General features: G+C 35.4%; 3 protein-coding genes across 5 annotated transcripts in view; 1 reads left to right on the top strand and 2 right to left on the bottom strand.

The window, feature by feature from the left end:
- Positions 1–647, bottom strand: part of LOC136804980 (uncharacterized) — a 39,869-nt gene extending 39,222 nt beyond the window's left edge. Inside the window, exon 1 of one of the 2 annotated variants that reach the window (XM_067061514.1) lies at positions 577–647. The gene's annotated coding sequence lies outside the window, so the exon portion shown is untranslated. The remainder of the gene's footprint in view (positions 1–576) is intronic. The other variant, XM_067061515.1, reaches the window with a different exon arrangement.
- LOC136804983 (choline dehydrogenase, mitochondrial-like) overlaps positions 1–23,625 on the top strand; it is a 291,737-nt gene that overhangs the window by 247,357 nt on the left and 20,755 nt on the right. The window lies entirely within an intron of this gene.
- On the bottom strand, positions 17,410–23,340 carry LOC136804982 (protein rolling stone-like). 2 transcript variants are annotated; one of them, XM_067061519.1, is made up of 2 exons: positions 23,181–23,340; positions 17,410–18,235 (listed from the first exon to the last, which is right to left on the bottom strand). In XM_067061519.1, the coding sequence occupies exons 1-2, from the start codon at positions 23,256–23,258 to the stop codon at positions 17,510–17,512; spliced, it is 804 nt and encodes a 267-aa protein (XP_066917620.1). In that variant the 5' UTR covers positions 23,259–23,340; the 3' UTR covers positions 17,410–17,509. The 2 variants fall into 2 exon arrangements, with proteins under 2 accessions (XP_066917620.1, XP_066917619.1); XM_067061518.1 differs by lacking the exon at positions 17,410–18,235 and adding an exon at positions 20,084–20,911.

Raw genomic sequence — 23,625 nt, forward strand, 5'->3', positions numbered from 1 at the left:
ACACAAACTTTCAATAATTGGATTGTAACATCGAGTTAAGTCTCTTTTGTTAAAGTCACCAGGGGGTAAATAAAACAGACCTTGATACATTTATCGTTTGTTTCAACTTCACGATTCGTTTAAAACTCAGCCTCCTAAATATTTGGGGTAGGTAAAATATGTAAAAAGAAATTCATACTTTTCCAACCCGGCAAATCTTTAAAAAAGAAGCGAACAATAAAATATAATTACCCTTTCCAAATAAACCTCTTCGGTGGCGAGCGTAGTCTACTCTGACGTAATTATGAAGTTCTCTGGAATTTCGATTGCATTTATTCAGGTTGATTTTTTATGACTTCTAATGGTACTTTTTCTAACGAGTTTGATTACTCCAAAGAAATACTCTGTTCTCACACTTATGTTGTTTTTTTTCGTGTCCTTTTCCGCGATTACTTTTATTCATATTTTTAAAGACAGGTAAGAAGGCATGTTGATGTAACTGATTGATGGGAGAATAGATAGAAAGAAACTCTAGAAAATTTACTTGAAAGAGAGAAACTTTTTTGGTGCACTGGAAATTTGAAACAAAATAATTACCTTGGAAATACTTCTGGATTTTCTTGAGCCATATTCATCATGGATTAGAAAACTTTGAATTCATACAGTTTACAGTTGACTGGTGAAGTGAAAATATCGTGAAATTCAGTTTGAGTTTGAGTGTTAAGCGCGCGCAAAATCTGCCATTTTTTGAAGATTGCGCCACATTCTTGTTTATATTTGAAGACATTTAGACAGCGAAAAAGTGCGGGAAATATTAGAAACAACAAGAGTCGCAAAGATATGAATACACATTCTTTCTCCGACGAAATATCGACAATCTTTGATAATCATACCCGAATCATATTAAAAGATTTTCGAATCATTGCAAATGATACCTCCTGGGTTTCGGGCATTTAGTGATTTAACTTGAATCATCACTAACATATCTAGCATAGATAAAAAAGGCAACAAATTAGTGCTTTACTGCGGTTACGCTTCCTTAAACGTCGAGTTTTCTTTCGATGCGCCTCTTTCTTGTTTTTTACTATCGTAAGTATCTTCAGAGCAGTCAACGGCTAGAAAATATCTGTTCTGAAAGGTAAATTTCCCTGGAAAATGTATCTGTTCTTTTCTTTCCAGACTCCTGGATAAATTTATCTGTTCTTGAACAAATTCAGTTCTTATGTAATTTAATTGAACGCCGAGACGTTCCTGGAAAAATAGCATCTGTTATTTGTTTAAACTTGGTTCTGGATTCTCTAGACAGGGGACATTATGAGGCCTACTGGAAAAGTAAATTATTTTTTAATTTTTTTCTCCTGGATTTTCAGAACAGATATTTTATACTCCTTCCTACATTTTTTGAAGTGTTTGAACAATAGCTGGCTCCTGGATTTTACTCCAAAATTTCCTCTCCTGGAAAAAAAGAACAGATATGTCGAAAAATTTCGCCGCTGGCTGCTCCTGTATCTTGGGCTTTCTTGGGAAATATTATTTGCATACAAAGTTCAAGTACTAGTCATGATCTTAAAAGTACATGATTATTTGCACGGTCAGCGATAACAAAAAATTCATGAGAAAATACATTGAAGAGTGAATTTGAGCCTCACGATTCTTGAGAGTAAATTTCGTCGCCTGTTTGTTTGTTTCGGACTTCTTTCTCAAAAGACAAATTATTTAAATGCCACAGTTGATTATGGGACTCGTTAGCTTTGGCGAAATATGCTTTACTACAGTTGCTATGGATACCTTTGTTCTCTGATGAATCAAACCACGGTTCACAATCAGCAATTGTTAATTGATAAATTGTGACACTCTCTCGAGGGATTCCAAAACAAGAAAAAGAACTCTAAGGCTTACTTTTATTACGCTAGAACGTAGTCTCTTTTCAGCGATCGGGGTCCGGTCCGCACATACCCACTATTTTCTAACCTAAAATGGCATTGCTCAGAATTAAATTCAACATTTATAACGATATGAGACCCTCAAAAAGACCAAAAATGGGGAAATTCCGAGGCTTGGAGGAGCGGTGGAGGGACTATTTTTGAAAGAAAGTCTTAAGAAGGTCCAAAAACCGACCCTTACTGTCTGCACATACCCTGCACGTATTTTTGCTTAAGTGACCCCCCCCCCCTACCGGTTTTGAGAGGAATGCATTTTACTTTGAGGTTTTCAAAAGAAGAAAAGAAGAAGAAAAAGAAGAAGATGAAATGGATGAAGAAGAACGTGGTTGCAAGAATTAGCTTTGTCATGATATTAGTCATTTAGTCTCAATCAGTTACCATAATTAGCACCAGAATGTCACACCAGCCTTGGTGAGGGTTGAAAGTGAAAGAGGAAAATTTTCGCCACTTTCCATTTTTACCACCATAAAGTCTTTTGAAATTCGATCTGCAATGTCGGTTGAGATGTTCATCAAAAGCTCGTCTGTTTGTGCAGTGACAAGAAGACAAAAGCTCGTTTACTTTGCACAACACAACAAAAGAATTCCATCCAAAATGAAAATTTTCACAACGCACTACGAAAACCTCAGCTCTCGATTGAGGAACTAATTTGTTCATTTTGATGCGAAGGAAATTGAACAGGCTTTTGCAGTTTCTTACTTTGATAGTTTTTGTTTGTTCCCTTCAAAGACCCTCTCCAAGGACGACGGCCCTTTCATATTTTCCAATTACGTAACTCATCAGAGCGGAGAGGAAGACTTTCTTCTGTCGAAACCTTTTGAAGGGGATTTTTTTACGTGAATTGTCTGCCTCCGTATTGACATATCATTAACTTTTTCGCGCCAAAAAAGCAGTAACTGACATGGGTGGGATTTTGATTCAAGCCACCATGAATGGTGGGCGAAAAAGTCATGCTGAAACTTCTTTCGTCAATAACACGAATGCAAAGAGAAGTCAATGAGGTTAATCGTTTGCACTCGATTATTTTCTTATCGATATATCAACACCTTCATCAATGGATACTCTTTCTTCTCAATTTTTCTCAAAACAAAAAAGATAAAAGAAGCATGTTTTGTTATACGCACCACAACACCAAACAAATAGAAAAAAAAGCCTGAAATAAGGTGAACATTTGAAGTATGTGACCAAGAAAGAAAAAGATCTCACCAGTACCTAACTTACTGCGATGATCGACTAGCTCGAATCATGCGTTCTCTCTACCCATCTCTGGCCATCATTGCTGTGGGCAGGTCCAGTATCAGCTGCAATTTAATCGATCAGCATCGGTCGGTTTTGCTATCTTTTGGATACCGAGTTCTCGCTGCTTCTGTAGCAGTGTCCGGAAAAACGAGTTCTCTTATCGTAGGTTACCATAAAGTTTAAATTTAGTTGGGTACACTCTCCAGAGGATATCACGTATCTTTCTTGTGAAGGTGTCATGAATTTCATTCTCAAGTTTCTTTGTCAGCCTCATCCAATATTTGTTGAGCCATGTAGAGGTACTGAACCAGTTGTCATTTTGGAAAAGAGTCTCTTTCAGATTATCAGGAAGATTTGATACAGTTTATTTAGTAACTACTGATCTTTCTCAGTTGATGCAATATTACTTACAAGGTATTTAGATTCTTCGAGCCGTCTTTTGACTGATTGTTTAGAAAAGTAATGGCTCTTTGTTGTTGATTGCATCTAATATGTTCTGTTGTTTGAGTTTCGCCTTGAAAGGCCTTCGTAGGAGGCTGACAGTTTTGAATTCTTACAGCATCTGCACAATTCTCTGCAAGGGTCATTAGTTTATCATCCGTTTGTTAATTTTACAGCTGGATGTCTCCTACTTTGTAGTCTGGTGGTTAGGGCAGAGTAGGTCCGACAAAACGCACTCTTCCCTCTGGTGGTTGGGCATAGTAGGTCCGACAAAATGCACTCTTCCTTCTTTATTTTCGTCCAATATCGTCTAAATTTCGCTGCTTATGACATTATTACTTTAAATCAAGGCTGATAGATAGACAGGTATCAAGAGATGAAACAAAGCACAGAGGATGCAAAATAAAGGCTGCTTACTTCGAGAGTCACCGTCAACCAACATGAGCAGACATCAGTTGTGAATTGATGCTACTTTTCTAACAATCCTACTGAAATTGCCGTTTTACACACGCCCCATAAATGGGACTAGTTTTATTAAATAGGCCATGAATCACAAAGCTAAGGCATTTTAGTGCTATCTGCTAAGCCGAATTTAGACAGGTACAAAAGGCCCTAAAAAGACTAAGTCATGCAAAAGATGAAAACCTCTTTTATTTATTTTGTCATTTTGGACAAATTGCATTTTCAAAACATCCCAATTTTATATCTACTAAGAACTGTTTTGTAGGGTTTTTGATATGGAATTTTTCGTGCTTGACAGTGTCGTTGGGAGAAAACGTTTCACAAATTATTAAACTCCGGTTAAGGAGTTTCTTAAAATCAGTGTTTTTCATTTGTAATTGTGCGTAAATCCGATTAATCGCGATAGTCGGGTTCGATTTCCCGATCTTTCCAGTTTGATTTTCCAATTTGGTTTGCGTTTGCGCTCCCACTAGGATATACTCTTTTAAACTTTATGTTAGATATATTAAGAAAGGCTGACCCATGACAATTACCGGAGTTTGCAGCCGTCATTACGGCTGTTTTATTTTCATTGTAGAGTTCTTTTCCCACGCGGTTTCTTGTGAATCATTTTATTTACAGGATTTGAAGGGCCGCGTGATATCTTTTGTATCTTTTGAAGCCAGTTAATCGAGTCATTTCATTAGTATTGGCGAAGGGTGGTCCTTTAGGATTAATATTGGTCAATAGCGGACACACCTTAACCTTTATGAGATGGGCGGTCCCTCGAAACAAATTAATTTCGAAAACCCGCCATCGTCTTTTTCGACAGACCAGATGCGATGATGCTAGTTTGACATAATTTTCTTAACCTTTCCACCACTCTCACCAATTTGAGGCTTTTCACCCTGAGAATAGTTGTATGTCGATTGTATGTCGATTGTGTAACTAAATGTGGTAGTATCATTTTTGACTAATAAATTATTCGAAATCGTAAATGCATGATTTGAAAAAGTAACTCTAGAAATCATCATCATACTATTCTAAGTCGTGCTCAAAAAATTATTGCTTCAACCCTACAAAATAGTTTCGTGCATTTGCATTAAGAAAAATGTTTTGAGGAAAAATTCCAAAAGGTTCATGAAGAAAGGAATTTGAAGGGGTTGTTTCCTGTTGCTAATTGCAGAAGGAGGATGGAGGTTGAGTAGAGTTCTCATGCTTTCCTGAATGAAGAGAGGCTTTTTATAGTTTCCTGTAAACCTCCACTCGAAAAAAAAGGTTTGAAAATCAAAACAGCTAAGACGATCTTGCGGTTACATGATACTTGAAAAGTATTTTGAAATTCAGACCCACGAAGAAAAACAAATATAGAAATGAGAAAAGATCGAGAAAAACCTATGACTAAGAAAAATTTACGGAGGTCTGAGAATACTCAAAGACAAAAGGAACTTTATGGCCACCGTACGAGTTTTAGCTTACTCAATTAAAGACCCGTCATTGATCTGTATTCTATTTTGAGTTTTGTGGAGGTGACATTCATCAGTTCGGTCGAGCGTTCATTAAAATCACTTTTGATTTTTGGGACTGAGTGTTTTTGCCGACTCTCGAACAAATATTTGTCGGTGAGGAAGAAAGTAATAAAAGAAGCTTATTAAAGATTAAGCTTTGGATGGATCGGTCCTTACTTCGCGTGAGAAGAGGGATTAGGAACAAGTTTGACAGAGGAATGAACCTCGACTCTTTGAAATCAAACAAAAAATTTATAAAAGTGGGCTTGTACTGTATCGCTACCACCGCTTGCGATAAAACATATTCATAACATGAAACGCTGTAGATGGGATTTGTCCCCTCTTCTGGTTCTGTCACCATAACAACCGGATAAACGGCATCGGATAAACATACCGAGAGATTTCTCCTATTTCAATGGAACAATTTCCACGGTGATAAATACTTCTAAAACCCCAATACCAAATTAACTCTCACAATGAAAAATCGGAGCTCAATATCTAATATTCCCTTGTATCAAATTTTAATTTGAATATCGAAAGTGGATCAGGATTTCTTGCAAATTTGTTGACAACTCCGAAAAGTATTTATTTGTAAAGTCAGTCAACTTTACATTGGTAAAGACAAAGAAACTTTATCACACAATTTGATAAAGTGTCGCCTTCGCTCTACGAAAATATTCCATCATAGGGCCCTTGTTGACAAGGCACCTCTTAATAACACTTAGGAGGTTCTGTACCGACAAAAGGAGAAAAGAACTGAGCAAAGTTGTCATTTCCAATACAGAATACTCAAATAATATTTGCTTTTAAAGAATTTACACTTGTTTAGTAAAACACTACAGAAATACATCAAAAATAAATAAACTTGTTATCAAAAAATACTTCTTTCTTCAACTAACTAAAAATTTTTAGAAAAATTAAAAAAAATGATAAAAAAATTCAATCTCTGTTTTAGCTATATGGATTAATATGTCTTTGGCGGTGAATTCAATCATTAGGCCCGTTACACACGAGGAAATGGTTTACTGATAATTAAGCCAAGTGACTAGCCTAATTATTGAATATAGCCGCAAAAAAAGTTAATATCATTGAAAAAGCCGCTCCTTGACAGTTCCCAAGAAAGTTCGACTACGGACATTGTCAACTTCATCGAGCGGGTTGCGTCGCACGTTCCCGCTTTCAATATCTCTCTCTTTTTTATGCTTCTTCAAATATTGCTTCACTTCGTCTAAACATTTCCTTTGATCTCTCCTTATCTTTAATTTACGGCATTTTTTACGCTGCGTTTTCAGGAGCTCCAAACAAATAGCGCGTGCACCGTGGTGGTTGATAGCACGACATCGTTTACGTAATTTGCGCATTTGATGACGAAACCATTCGTTGGCTGGTGGACGTAGCGTGGGCGCTTTTTTCGGGGCTTCAGTAACTTCGTTCACCGTATTGGGGCACTTTTTGCGACGACATTGGCAAAACAGTACGATTCCCACTATAACATTTTGTACTTTATTGCCGTCACATTGCAATGAAACTGTTTTGTTAACCATTTTGGTTGGATAGCATGTTCTGCATGTCATTATACTTTGTGAACCATTGAAGGCGTTGCTAATACCAGAATTGCATTGTCCATAGCAAGCCTTGTTGGCGATGTAAGTGGTCTGACAGCCAGGTAATGTTACCGGTTGTTCAAAACTTAATGTTTGACAATGTTCTTTTTCGATCATATTGTTCTGATAATTGGAAGCTTTTCCATTTCCAAAAAGCGTGCAGATTATTGATAGTACAAAAGTTAGAAAAACTCTACACTCCATGATAAATAAAACAGTCTCTTTGAGCTGAGGTTAATCGCTACAATGTCTCCACGGAACAAAATTCAAATATCAACAAAATCTTCTTTCATTTGGTCATTTCTTTAGAAGTGAATGTTCGAATGCAGAGTGTCTTTGTGAACTGAATTCGTATGAAAAATGCAGTGCGTTTTATACGCTTCTGTTTGTTGAGATGAGTGATATGATATGATACAGGAAAACCTTTTTTTATCAAGATCAACAAAATGACATCACTACCATCAAATCTCTCTGACGAATAAATCTCAAGTGCTTTTCTGATCTGTTTTTACTTCTGTAGCAAATCAAATGATAACAACTTCAACAAAACAAAGAGAAATACACCTCGGCCCAGACCTCCGACTACTATTCATAGAAAAATTTCTTTTTCTACAAAATTCGCGGATAATCGTTTTGTTTGAAATTTGGTTCTTTTGTTTACCGGGTCCAATTAAATTTATTAGTCGGCCGAAAAATAGTTTTTAAGCAATTATGTCAATAATTATGTCAATTAATGACGTCGCGTTTGATGTGTCATAATTTATGCACACTTGTGACAACTCATGTGAAAAAAGGGAGGGTTTTCACTTGTGGCGGCTCTTTTAAGATTATTAACTTTCTAAATGGAAAGAAAATTGTCCAATTTTCGTTTTTTCTACTTTTTATGTCAAATGTTAAACACGATCTTTTCGTTTCGTTTATTACCTTTTTGACGGATGCCGTCGTTAATGAGAGAAAGTAAACATTTGGAGGTATTAGTGTTGAAAAAGAGAGAGGCCTTTGTTTGCTCTCCTGTCATGCAAAAGATGAAGTTTTTGAAAAATTATACTTTTCTTCTGTAGCGTAGGTCACAAGATACATATTTTCTTATCAACAAACATTGTTGCTGTTTGCCATCAAAAATGCATACAAAAATGGCGACGAAACTCCGGCGTCTTGTGTTTGCATAATAAAGCCTCAGCCAAAAAAATTATACAAACGTCTCCGAGGCTGATAGGTATTTCCAAAACAAAATAAGCATAGGCTGTTGTTTTGATAAAAAATGAAATCTTTTTCAAACGGAAATGAGGTATGATATTTCTCGCGCCTAAAATGCCAAGTTGTAAAAAAACATGGAAATTTGTTGTCAAAACTATTTGGTCCCTCCTTCATCCGGGTCCTTTCGTTGACACAAAGAAAGATGAAAAGTAAATTCCATGTTTGTTTAGAGTAGTCAAGGACATTGGATATATTCAACCTTTTAATTAGTCAGAAATTTCTGAATACCCCGAATAAGGAATTAGGGTTGAGGGTTATGCAATAATGTAATGTACCAGTGGGAAGATCAAAAGAATTTTTCTCGATCAGCGAAATTGTTGAAGTGTTTTTCATATAAATCACTTTTGTCAACAAAATATTTAGTTACCTCAAAATTCATTCATCATCATTTGGTTTCATAAATTGGAACAAAAAATTTTTAATATGAAGTTCAAATACTCCCACAACATATTGATGATTTGATTAACATACCACATTTGACCCAATAAAGGAGAAAAGAGGAATGTGATTGCCAACAAATCGCGAGTAGCGGTTGAATCCTTCGAATTTCCAGGCTACTTGAAATCTTAAACAGTCTAATTTAAACTATGTCAACGGACCGGGCCCATTATATTGAGTATCGATTGATACTCAATCCTTAACAGTCAAAGGAGGGTGTTTGTTACTACTCTTTGGAAGGGACCAGCACTTTGACCGGAAGTTTGATGAAATGTGTTTGTTGTTGTTTTTCAAGAAATTTTTGCGCTGTTGTTTGTGGTGTGTGCTAGAAGATGTCTACTCAAACTCTTCGCTGGTGCATCTCTTTGAAAAATATTTGTCAAAACATACTTCACTGGCACAAATGAATCAAATCAAAAACTTCCAATTTGTTTAAAGATCTTATTACAGGCACTTTAGGTCAAACACTATTTCAGATAGTCTGAATTGTAGACTACTCTAAATATATTTCCTATAAGAAACTCTTTTCGCTAGAGGATGAGCAGAAGCCTATATTTCAGGTAAATATTTCACAGAAAAATCATACATCTTTCGTTGTCAATGTTACGGTTGGTCATTACCTGACGTCAGAGCCTCTCTTTCTTAAATCATTCGCAGAAACTCTAAATAAATTGACGTTTTATTTCGGAGGAGCGAGCCTCCTTTAAAACTTCAAACTCAAGAGACGGGCCGCTCATTTAACATGATCCACAAAAAGCAAACCTCCTCCTTTCGTCACATCGAACTTAAGGGAAAGCAAAATAAAGATGAAAGAATCAGATCCCGTAGTCTTGAAATATCGGCTAAAGATAAATTTAGTGACTTAGTTTAAAACAAGCTTTACATGTTGATTTAGCGGAATATCGGCTCTAATCTGGATCACTCACATTTCCGAACGCAATTCATATCGAGGTTTTTTCTTATGAGAAGCCTTGGTAACGAGTTCTCCACTGGACCAATTCCAATAGATTAGTACATCACAGTAAACTCCCGATTATTCGAAGCTCCAAGGGGAATGAGAATTTACTTTCAAGAACCGGGAAAATTCCTTTTCCCCGTAAGATTTTCAACTTAACCTCAATGAGATGGACTTTTCTAAAGTCATTGAAGCCTCGTAGTTCAGAACTTTTACTCTTTGAAGAAAAAAATTATTTGAACTAACTGTTAATATTTTCAAAATATGAAAGTTATAAAGAAAATGTTGGAGAATATTGAACTCTCGAAGAAATTACTTGAAGAATGTAAATAGTGCTTTAATCGCACAAAATCAATGTTCTCAATCGACGATCTCCCGATAAGAAAAGTTTGAATAATCGAGAGTTTTGCCTGAATTGGGTAAGCAGATCCAAGGGGAACGCCATCTCACTTCGAAAAACTAAATTACGAATTAAGTATGTTCGAATAACTAGGAGTCTACTATAATTCCAATTGAGGCTGAAGCGAATTGTAAGACAGTATAGGTGCAATACAATCACAGCCAAAGGATGGAGCTGAACGAGCACACGTGAAAAGGGAAAATAATCCATATGTTTACTTCGAGAATTCAAACGAAATTCTGTGGCTGAATATTGTGGATAGAATATGGTTTTCCGGTCTATTTGATGCTGGAAACGCCTCCTTGAGAGTTCTATCTCTTTTCCAATTCGCGTGAATCACTTATGGTCGGAAATCGTGGTTTAAATTCTTGCGAGATTTTTTTGAAAGAAGGTTTATGATTGGATGGTGCGATAACCTACCCTCTAAATCATCCCTTTCGATGAAGATCTTTCAAAATCTCCATAGTATCGAATACTTTACAGTATTATCGATTGCTTGGATAGAAGTAAATAAGAGGTTAGCGGTCTTTCCTTTTAAATGGTTTTCCAAGCTTTTTTAAGAAGCTCAAATGCTGGCATTTGTACACAAAAAAACTCTCAAATCTCCCCTCCATTCATAAACACTTGAAATAGCTTTTGAAATATTCGTCATTATACGTGGTGAAGCTAGTAAACATATTTACTAGTGGATTGTGGGAATTTTTCTAAGCATCATAAAACTCATGACGGATGTTCAGGTCTTAACAATGTTCACAAAGTTTTGATTTCTCTCTTTTTTAATTAAATCCCAAATTTTTGAAACTTTCCTTCATGAAGAATTATTCTTTTATACACACACTAAGATGCTTTCTTCGATTTTGCACAACATTTTCATCCGCAGCTGTACAGTAAGATAATCTGCATAGATTGCGAAAGATACGGGAAAAAGTTTTCAAACATTTTGCTTTTTCATAAACTCTCAGGAAGTCTTTAATCATCATCCAATCTCAATAATCGTATTTCCGTATCTTGCCGGGATTTTTGGCATTTTTGGCGAAAGATAGGAAATTTTAAAATTTAAAGTAAATCAACTTCTATAAGACGGGCGTAGAGGGCGTAGAGGGCGTCAGTTAAAAAGACAAACGAGACCTATGAAACTAGACATTCAATTTGTTTGGCGGCGATTATTGCCACTTTCACTGTTTCCATGCATGTTATGAATTGATTGATCATTAGAGAAAGTCTTATGAAATGAACGATCACTTCTACTAACAAGATCAAACTGAGAAAGGTTAAGTGTTCTCAAAAGGAAGTCGCATCGCTGGATAAACGCAAACATATTAATCACGCGAATGTAATGTAGAAAGAGATAGAAAGAGATTCATGTGAAAGATACACCCTTGTTTCAATTATTGAGCCCTCTCCAATTGGAATTTAAACTAACAAATTCTAATGCGAGCCTATTGTCAGTGATATGATTTGAGTGTTTAAAGGGTACCGTTTTTACTCTAACCAGTAAAATGAAAAACATCAAAGTATCTTTCTTTCTGGGAAGGACTTTTTGGAGTTAATAACATCGGCGATGGAGTTTTTATGTGATACCTTTTTAACGCTTTGTAACCTTCTCGAAATGAAATACTAAAGAAGTAAATTAAAACTTAATACACTCTATCATTGCGTTTTTAATGCGTTTAAAGCAAAAACACGACCTTTTAAGCGATCGAACTTCCAAAGGCCCTAATTCATATACATGGTACCGAGCTTGGAACCGACAGACTTTTTTACTGCGATGTACCAAACCCTTAATCTGAAGCGCAGACCTCTATAGATATACTTCCTATATAGAAACTCTATAAGAAACTTTCTTCGCTAGAGGATGGGCAGAAGCCTACCAAAGCCTTAGCTAAGCCTTGTGCTAGCTCCACACGAGGCTTAGGTGGTTCTCAACGGTTAGGGTAAGGGTCTAAACCTGGTGAGACCTTCCGTTGCATTTAAACTTTTCAAAAGAAATAAAAATATTTCGTCTGTCTGTCAGGTTAAGATTTTTAAGTAGATACTGCGCATGTCAAGTGCCTAAGACAACCCATTTGCCATGGCAACCTATAAATAAAAAGCTTTCGATCACCACTGGTCAATGCAAGGTTGTAAACGCTCTGAAGGAGATTGCATGGGAAGACCCTTTCGATAAATTTAATCAAAAGTTACTCCATCTGAGAGCATGGCAATATTCCTCACAAGTGTATTCTACGTTATTTTTGCAATCGAAAGTTCCCCAAATATGAGCATTCCACCATCACTTTGCACTTGACTGAACGATCAAGTTGATTTCTCAATGAGTTTATACTGAAAACAAACAAAGTGTTAGAGAGACGCTTCTCTTCAAGTGCTTGTCATCAATGCAATTATTTTTAGAACCCTATTTTCTTTTCTGGTACTAGACTGTTGATAAATTTTCTCCTTATTGTTAACGGACGGAACACCCACGATGAGATCTTTATTTCTAATTTTCATTGGTTTTATTATTTTTGAGTCTGATGGAATCTCCATGAGTTACAACTTCTTTCTATCTTTGCAATGTTTTTTTTTCATTGAAATTGTGTGAATTTCGAAAAAAATTGCGTGATTACGTGAATTGAAGGTCCGCTGGGGGCTGTTGTTGCCAGTGGCGCTGTGGCAGGGGGGCCGGGGGGCCATGGCCCCCCAGCGGAGCTTTTTTGAAGGGGCGCCGAAGAGCAAGGGGCGCCAAAAGAGAACTTTTTTAAACGCCCCAATCTTAAAAATCATACTTTATGCGCCTTAAATTGCGCCCAGGACCAATTTTACTTAGATAATTTTAAAATACTTGGAATTTTTTTCGCTCGCTTCACTCGCAATACAGTTAATTGGTAACTTCTAAGCAATCTAGCTATTTTACAAGCTTTTTTTGTACAATATAGCATTATTAAATGAAAATCTAACTGCGCCCCAAAACCAATATGCTGACAGCAATATTGAAATCATATAACATCAATTTTTCGCTCGCTTCGCTCGCACCACACCTTCTTTCTTTAACTTTCTTTTCACTCTAGCAAGTGTCAGATTTGTCTACTTTTATTTAGTGATTCTAGTCGGTGGGGACACCACTTTGGAAAGTTGGGGGGTCTGTTTGTGTTACAAAAATTTCTTTATTTCAGAGTAATCACAATTCCATCTTCTCTCCTAGTCTAACCCCAAGACTATCCTACCAAAATTTTCTGAAACAGGAGCTACAAATTTTTCATCCCATCTTTCGTTTTTAAGGCTGCACTTTCTTTAGAAATTTAATGAAATGTTCATCACCCGCTGTACATTTTAAATTTCTTCTGACTTCAGTCCAATCGGATGATTCACTAAGAGTAAGCATTAGAAAAATTTATTTCAGATATCACCAAGGTATAAAATACCGTGTTAGATTTTTTTTGATTTTTAGGAGGGGGCGTTTATTCGAGGGGCGTATATTCGAGGGGCGTATATTCGAGGGGCGTATATTCGAGGGGCGTATATTCGAGGGGCGTTTATTCGAGGGGCATGAAAAAAATCAAAAAATTAGTCTTATCAGAAAAAAAAATTACTTTCAATCCCCTCCTCTGAAGATAGAAATTAAATCTCAAAAACAAAATTTGGTGAGTGAAATGTCCAATAAATAGCTATGCTTTTGCCATAGAAGGGCTTCATGTCAAGTGTTTGGAATTCTAAGTGAGCAAATTAGCACCATTTGAAAAACATGACATGGCTCACAGTTTAGTGACAGATCCGAGGTCTCCATATCCGTCTGTTGCGAAATTTCAAAATGACCTGAAATGACCTACACTGCAAAAAGGTCAAAGAATGGATTAAACTTTGACTCCGTCCAAATAAACCTTTCAAAAAATATGGGAGAATAGCTTTTAGGGTTACCAATTTTGTCTTAATAAACTAAAATTTCTGGATGGATTTTTAAGCATAATATCTTGTGAAAACCGATTTTTCAAAATGTGACCTGACCTTTATTTTTTGAAGGTTCAAAGCAAAATTTCACCTTGACTGGTCCAAGTTACAAAAATGACTTTCAAAATTATTGAGCAACAAAGAAGTTCAGCCTCTTGTTGTCATGGTAACAATAAATAAACAGCATGGTACTCGTCTGGACTTTCTGACGACGCTTGTGTCAAGAAGAGGTTTTTGGGACCTCCCTCATCACCTTCCTTACATCAAGCAAATCATTCACGCAATCTTTCCGCTTTGACCTCCCAAAACTCTCTCTCTGCACTCAAAGGAGGAGGACGCTGATCTTTGTTTGTCATCAAATATGGAATTGATAGTATCTGTTTTAACATCAAGTGTGTCACAATGATTTGGTCTCGATATCAGATCGAGAAATGAGAAAATAGAGGAAATTTCACGACCAGCAAAATTGAAACACTTGATTATTGGGGTGGATTTTTATCCTCAATATTGCCATGATGAATTTATTTTCCACTTTATTCAGATTTGTTTGAGGGGTGTTCACTGGTTATTGTGGTAAAAATAGGTTACAATCAGACACGAATAAAATTTTTTGTCAACATGTGAAGAGTGTTTCAAATTTTAACAAAGTTGAAAAAGGGACCTGAAAGTCACAAGTGATCGGTTGAAGTATGTGTAAGCAGGGGGGGGGCAAGGGGGGCTATGCCCCCCAATAACTTTAAAAATGGTTATTTTGCAAAATGCAAAGTTTTATGTTGTTTTTTCTCGAAAGCATTTTGTTTTGAGTGCATTTTCAAGCAATCTAGAGCTCAAATTTTCAAAATTTTCTCCCTCGGGCCAAACCATGGTTGACCCTCGCGGTGTTACTAAACTTCAGCCCCCTCAATAGAAAAATGCTTCCTACGGCACTGGTAAGTGAATGCTTCCTAGATGGAAAACAACCAATTATTCATATAAATACTTATGCTATTCGAACACTCCCTTCTCACAGACCCACTGGAATCCTTCCCACTGGAAAAATTGGCCAAAGTATCCTCCCCAGCGGAAAATTATACAATTTTTTGTCCCTACTGATAGAAATCAGATAAGCAAATCCTAATTGAAAAATATTGTGCTATTATTCAATCCACAGTGAGTTTTCCAACTCGAAAACAATGGGATTCGAATCCCCAATCATAAAAAACATGGGAATATCAATCCCCATCAAGTTTTGGTCCTTTATTTTAACCCCTACTGACTGAAAAAATCCTACCGGGTATGTGAGAAGGGGCTGTATTTCAGTTTACCCAATAGGTTTTTCAATGAGGGCCACTGAAAACAAAACTTTTTCAGTGTTATAAAATGTGAGGCCAGGCATTAACCCGAAAATATTTTCAATGTTTTTCAAACAACGTCGAGAAAATGAATATAAAAAGCAAAAACATAAAACTTAAATTCACAAGACAATCTTAAAAATTAATAACTCTCACAAACTACCATTAAAGCAAAACCCCTTGTTTTGAGCGTCTAGCAGCTTTAAAAGTTTATCGTTTATATTTTTGGAGACATGAGCGGATGATATATTGTCCAATTCGACGAAATCGGCACGGATTATTTTTTAAAGCAAATTCAGCTTTCCATTACCTGCTGGAATGTTGTAAAATATTTGAAATAAAGCAACATCGAGCCTTAATTCTTACTTAGCAATTTTCAGGATTAATTTTTGGTGTTTAGTGACACTACGTGCGAGTACCAACAAAGGTTGGGATCACTCTACAACCAGGACATAATATTTCAATCCAAATAAATTAATTTTTGTTCATGCATCACTACAGCATGTTTCATGTTATCTTTTTTCTTCCCCTGACAAAAATGAACACTAAAATGATTATGAACCGTTCAAATACTACAAAATCTACAAAAATACTACAAAATCTACAAAAATACTACAAGGCTTACAAAAATAAACTATGGATACACACCAAGCATATGTCGAAGTGTTCATACGTAAATACATTTAGATGGTTCAGGGCCGTAGACACAAAAATTGCTTTAGGGGGGGGGGCACATTTTTAGTATATAAGGAAGGTCTCAAACGAACCAGAAAGTTTTTTTGGATCTTATACCATCTAGATTGGCTGAAAAATCCTCGCTATACGTCAATTTTGAACGACAAGAAATCTGAAATGATACAAAATATCAGGAATATTTTCCATCTAAAGAATTTTTGAGCTCTATATAGATTAGGACAAGTACTAACAAAACGATCTGCAGTTAGAAGTGCCCAAAAATATTTTTGCCCAGTGGTTACGGCACTGCCTTTGTTAGAGAAGGATTCAATTTGGCGAATAAAGAAGTAAAATAAACACTGGATGCATAAAAAACGATGCACAAGCTACAAGCTACATGATTGGGATTTTATAGAATTCTCATATTAAAATCGATTATTAAATCTTGTGAAAGATGCTAATTCCCGCAAAAATGAATCCACTAAAATTAATCGCTTCTGCACTCTATAAAATTGATTGTTACGAAAATATCAAAATATTACCTAACTACAAACTACAAATAATTACCCATGATATAAATGATACAAATGCAGTACAAATTTAGAAAAAAATTAGAAAAACTCCTAAAAATAATTTGTTATATGTATGTTATATCTCGTCATCATAATATTCTATAAATTGATAAATGAATTTTACTACTTGTTACAAAATATTCCCTTTTGAAATTCTTAAACGCTTAAAATTATATACTTCCATACTGCCTTTTTGAGGAAATCAGATTAGAAAAAAAAGATTCTACATTTAAGATAATATAAAATGTTATTTTTATCAGGTTTACGAATTTATTTTAAATTGAGCAACAATTGAGAAAGCTACGTGGCTCTTATAAGGAAATAATTTTGAGAAAATATAAGCAAATCGTTATTACCAACAACAAAACATACCAAAGGTGACATGAAAATCAAGAAAATCTAATACACACTTTTTCAATAAAAATGGTGTTTTTCTATTTTATCCTGGATATTCTTAGCTTTTTGGAGAAAGTCATTCTAAAATATTCTTATGGTGTTCTTGGGCTAGAATCCAAAGTTTACCTAAATTTAACATGTAATACATAATAACTAAAGCATAAAATGACAATTTACAGCTAAAATGCTTTGAAAATGACATTCATAGGTTCTGTTGCCAAGTTCCATGATGACGATATTCTTACCATATTTCAGATTTTTGTGGCCAATTTTATCATTAACATTCTTATAGACTATATTCTTATAAAAAGCATGTACTTTTAAACCAAAGTGAAAGCTTTAACCTCTTTCTGACCCCCTAACCCTTATTGTCTTCCTCATTATTCCCCTAAAGGTGGAACACTATTCAATCATTCTTCAGCCTCAACTTGAGCCTGTAGAATCCAAAATAAATGAGTTGTAATATAAAGAGCAAAACAATAGCGCCCAAGATGTAAATGACGCCCCAACCTGCTTTGTTTTGCCAATCCAACACGCCCTCATAAACAGGATCGTCAGTTGCAAAGTTGTAAATCACTGTCACCACTGCGTATAAAATACAGACCACAAGAGTGTAGATGACGTGTAAAATACGGAACGGGATTAAGCAGAACGAGAAATCGATACAGAGTAGAAGAAAAATTCCACCGTGATCATTGATGTAACTGAAAGTGAGATCTCCGGTGGAAAAGTGTTTCGGTTGTCGAACCAATGTCCAGTACAGAATGATCAAGGTGGTGACAATACCGTATGTGATGTGATGCCAAAACCAAAGGAACTTGATGGGAAACGGTAACAAACGGCCTTCATTGAGATCGCCCGATGATGGGTTTTGTTGATGATCCTTCTCCAGTGTGTACATAGGGATGTCGGAATTCGTCATCGGTTCCGGTGCATTACGGAAAATGTAATAACCGGAGACAGCCAGAGCTGTGATGAAGTAGACAGTGGAGAGGATGAGGCCCCAGTTGGTTAGAAAGACAATCCACTTCTGGTCGTTATAAAAAGCGATGGAAAAAATGATGGAGGCGATGGTGTAGAGAGTGAAGACGAGCCGAATCAACCATAATACTCGAGCCGGTATACCACAACACTGTGAACGAAAAAGAGGTTAGTCGAGGGTTAGTTATTTGGTAATTTATACAGATAAGGGAAACATTTCTCATCCTATTTATTTTTAATGTTGGCCGGACGGGGAAATGCCCGTCGTTAAAGAGCTGATTAAAAGAAACTTATTCGACTGAACCTTTTAAAGATGTAAATGATTCCTTCAAAATCTATCTCAAAGTTTTTTCAAAGACGGTCCACAGTATATAAACGAAGTATGTAATTTTCAAATCAAGTAATTAATTTTCCATTGTTCAAAAATAATTACTTGTACATTTGTTTATCAATTATTCTAATATATTAAAACATTTTCATATCGCAGAAAATTTACCTTTGGAAATCATCATAAGTATTATATTACATTCTATGTTAAGTTGAAGAATTAAAAAAAACACATATCAAAATAAATGTTCGACCATTCAAAACACCCACTGGGACCCCTTCAGCTTGGAAAATAATGGTGAAAAAGTCGTCCTCAGTAGAAAATTATACTCAAACTTTTTCCCCGCTGAAAATAATCAGATAATGAGATCTTCATTGCAAATTATTGAGCCTTTCTTCATCCCTACTGAATTTTCTGACTTGTAACAAATGTTTTTCATCCCTACTGAATGTTCAGGCTCTAAAACAATGGAAATCAAATCCAAGCCATGGAAAAACATGGGAATATCAATCCCCATCGAGTTTTGGTTTGTCAATTTTACCCCCACTGGCTGAAAAAGGGGGTGCTTTAATATTATGAATAATAATACAAATATCATTATTATAAACATTTTAATTTTTCTATTATAATTATATAAATCGAAGTGAGCCTCATGATTCTTAAAATATTCCAATTTTTTCGTCTGATTTTTAAATTTCAAGAAATAAGCAGGGAAATCTTTAACCGAAACATATCATCCCTCCAAGTATTGTCTGAAACGAATGGAACTAAATTTAATTAACTAAGCTCCAAAAAGGTTAAGCCTTACACTCTAAGTAAGAAATGGAAAAGTTGAAAATTCTGACCAAAGAAAAAGTGAACAAAACCTATTTGAATATTCTTAAACAAAATCTGCAAATTTAAACATTATGGTTTTTATAAAAGAATTTCTATAAAAAACTGTGCAAGGGCTTGTTCAAGAATTGAAAAAAGGTAATTTTCTAAGTCTTTAATTGAAAATATTCTTTCTTCATATCAATTGAAATTATAATAGTTTTCAGGCCCGGAGTCTGCTGGAGTTGAATAAAGCATTGATTGAGATAGTTAAATAGTAGGTATATGTGTTATGGTCATTGGACCTGGGGACAGGGGGCGGCTATTAGGCAAAATGGGTACCGGGTATGTGCGAGCCATAAGGGTCCCTTTTTCACACTCTCAAAAATCCCTCAAAGGAGTACAAGAACAATTAAAAAGCAATCGAGTCTATGTAAGGGTTCCAAAATTACGAAAATCAAAAATTAACTCACTGAAAATAATAAATAATAAATTCTTGAAATTTGGACTGAAATTTGAACATTTTGGCTGAAATCTTCTCTTTGGGTTGATTATTGAACTTTGGCTCGGACATACCCGTCATCTCGCAAACCTAATACCCCCGGGTAATAGACACTATTTAAATTTGAAAAGAATGTCTAAAATGACGAATGAAAGAATTATCTACAAGGCTACACACAACAATGAAATATATTGTCGCTTACAATAAAAATGAATGGTGTATATCAAGATAAAAATGAAATATATTAACAACATGACTAACTGATAATGAAATATCATATTACTGTGCAAAAAAATAAAAAGGTTGTGAAACTAAATAAAAATCATCTTTAAATACATTTTCCCACCTTGATCTCAATGGTGTTAAATAAAGCAGTTCGTTCATGTTATCTACTCTATTAGAGAAAGACAATACCATGGCTCCCAATTTATAGAAATTAGAGAAACCTAAGGCATGGTCATCGTTCTCGATCGCACTCTCCTCTTCAATCTGTGAGCTCCATAGAAAAATATTTGAACGACTATCACAACACCCAGAGCCATCAAGCTAAAAATCAAAGCTTGAATAGCATGTGTATGCCACTTCAAGACAGGGTAGATAGCACGTTTGGTCGATAAAGTAAAGATTGCAGAGAATACACCGTAGGTAAGACCAAATAGAACGGGATACACTCCATGTAGGATGCGGATAGGTATTCCACTCAAAAGGAAATCGATTACAACCAGACCATATACAACTCCATGTAAGTTGATGTTTGCAAACTCGGCATCTGCACCATCCAAGAAGTGATCTTGGTGTACGAATCCCCAGTACAGGATGATAATAAGTCCACCAATAACATATGACATATTGGCTACAAGCCAAAAGAAACACACCTTTTTGGGTACCATGTTAGAGACTGATATCTCTCTGAAGACAACTTTATCATGCATGTCCGTCACAGGGGAGGAGAGTTCAAAATCAGCTTTGTTGCTGACAATAATATTCGACTTTTGGAATGTATAATAAATGGATAACGCAGAGCCGGTACAGAGGTAAATAGTAGAAACAACATGTCCCCATTGGGTTAGAAATATTGCCCAGTATTGAGTATGGAATGCAACAGCTGAATGGATGAGTATAGCCAGTGCATACAAAGCAAATAACAATCGCAACAACCAAAGATGATTCGAAACGCCACAACACTGAAAATGTCAAAGTATTATATACCAATGACACCCTCAGAAAGACCAAAAAAGGAAATAGAGGGATAGTAAGAAATGCATAGGTTATCTTTTGGGGAAGATGTATAAAACATGAAGCCCCTTTGTGGTTAAAAAAACCTTCTTCCTCGCCCTTCTTAAGCAATAGCAAAAATAGGAATGCCAGAATCACTAATAAGAAATATATTTCTTTACTTTATAAGCAAGGAGAAGGGTGTCAGGATTAGAACAGGGGTGTCAACATTAGATAACTTACAGTACTTAGCAGTCAAACAGGAAAAAATATTTTCTTTATCAGAAATTCTGCCCATCTAATCTGATCTTTCTTCTTATCTCTATAGAAGGGCATGACATACCCTATAAAACCTGGCAATAAAAACCTGTTTTCTGAATCCTACTTTCTGAGTTTTATGATTGTGATGGCTTCAGCAACAGATTAGGTTGCAAGGGCAGACCGGGCACAGTTTCTGAGCTTATGTTTTAATTGCTTTAGAAGGCTTGAGCTATCAATCATTTTACGCATAACAGCTTCTGTGAACTCTCTATATCGACAAAAGATGTATCAGAGATCAAAATCATAATTGTTTTCTGGCCCTCTCCTCAACAGTATAATAACAGAAAAAAGTCAGAGCCAGATCTTTTGGCATGAGGATAAGAACAGTTAACAGAGTTAAACAAAATAATGTAAATTGGTCGAACCTCAACATCCCTCATCTAATTCTGACACCCTTCTTTAAACTAGGAATAATAGTGAGGTTGGAATTGCCAGTCCCTAAATAGCCGTCAGAGAGGAAAAATCCTTTTTCCATCAGTTTCTCAGACCTACCTTAATTCAATCCTATCTATCAGAAGGGTGTTGGGATTAGATGAGGGATGTCGACATTAGGCCAACTTACAATATCTGTATTGAGAAAACTTTGCCAGGAAAAGGTGTTAAAAGGTGTTAATGAGCACTACCCTTAATTTGTATATATCTTTTTGAATTTTTAAATTTTGCCTTCACCTGTTCATAACTCCTGATTTCTAGCTTTTATTAGCTCTATTCCTGCTGTGCCTCCTTAGTCTCTAATCTCAGAAACCCTCAAATTCTATTTTCTAATCAACTCAGGTCGTGCAATCAAGGCAAAATCTATTTATGCACTATTTTCTTTTTAGCTTATATTTAAAATGCTGAATTATAATATTTTATTTTAATTAATCACATTTATTATCTAAAAATTTTAATGTATATTTCAATGTTTTATCAAATCATAAGTCTTTCAGGTCTACATACATTATCTCCTTAGCCTCTCTACTTTACACATTACTATATCCTTGTGGTGGTTTTTCAGCTCCAGTCATATCTCGCTACTTTTAGCTCTGCAATTAACTACTTCTTATTGCAGCCCCTTTTACTTTAGCTTTAGTTGTTTTCATTTTATTAGGTATTCTTAAATTACTTTTATTTTCAATATCATGATAATGTACCGGATAATTTAATGTAGCGTATTATGTGATTAATTAATAGAACTAGAACTAGAAAAGGTTATGAGCAATTTTTAAAGATAGAATATGTTAAAATTTGATTGATCTATTCGGCCTAATTATCTCAATCGAGCAGAATTGATGATCGAACCAATCAAATGCAATGGAACGATTGGAATTTTGATTGTCAAACGCAATTGATGATTGAATTTAATTGAATGCAAATTCTGGATAGATTGGTTCCATTGTCAATGATAAGAAAATGTTAATACACAACTACCATGGGTAATTATGCGTAATTATTACCGGAAAGTCTGGTGTCGGATGAGGATATTTTTTAACACCAGACAATCTCAGCACCGGACTTGTGTCTGGTGCGCATTATTTTCGAAACACACGTATCCGGTGTGGCTGAGGGATATTCCTTGGCACCGGACAAAATGCCGGACTGTCAGGGTCGTCTTCCATTTTTCCCCTTTTCATTTTTATATGAGACATTCAAATTGTGTATATAAACACATACTGTAAGGTTGGATGTAAAAAAATAGAAGTAATAAAAGAAGTGTATTTGTTTTGCATCCAGCTTATGGCATTTTGTTACATGCCATAAGTTAAATGAGAAGAAGTTTACAGAAATTCTGTTATGTTGATAACAGTCAAAATATATGAAAAAATTCATCTACCCTGAGGGTATATTGAATTGAATTGAATATATTTTCGCTGCAAAGCAGCAGGATAACCCCTTACAAAAAAATATATAATATATATTATGAAAAAATTCACCTACCCTCAGGGTATAAAAGTCTTCAATGGAGTCATGTTTAAATTTGAGCTTTTCAAGCTTAAATTCTGCTTTGAAACTCATGTCATTTAGCAGTTGCTTTCTCTTCTCTACTAGTGATTAGCGATCTCTCCTGTCTTAGAACGTCTGTCCCTCAACATGAAACAAAAAACAAAGAAATGAGGATCTTGTTTTGCTTTGTCACTTTTTTGTCCGATGAATGCACTCTGCTTTGTATGTTAGCTCAATAAACTGTACTGTATACTGTTCACAAATCAAAGTTAGAAAATCTCAAAAAGGAAGATAATGCTCTTTTCAACGATATTAAAATCACAGTGATGTTTATCAATCATATTTCTTACATCATCTCACCATAACAACGAAATCCTGAGTAAAAAAAAAAAAAAAATCGGTGATTTACATTCACTTTCACTTTCTCGTTTGTTTACAT

This window comes from Clytia hemisphaerica, unplaced genomic scaffold (genome assembly GCF_902728285.1).
Source record: "Clytia hemisphaerica strain Z4C2 unplaced genomic scaffold, Clytia hemisphaerica genome assembly, whole genome shotgun sequence".
NCBI classification, from domain to species: domain Eukaryota; kingdom Metazoa; phylum Cnidaria; class Hydrozoa; order Leptothecata; family Clytiidae; genus Clytia; species Clytia hemisphaerica.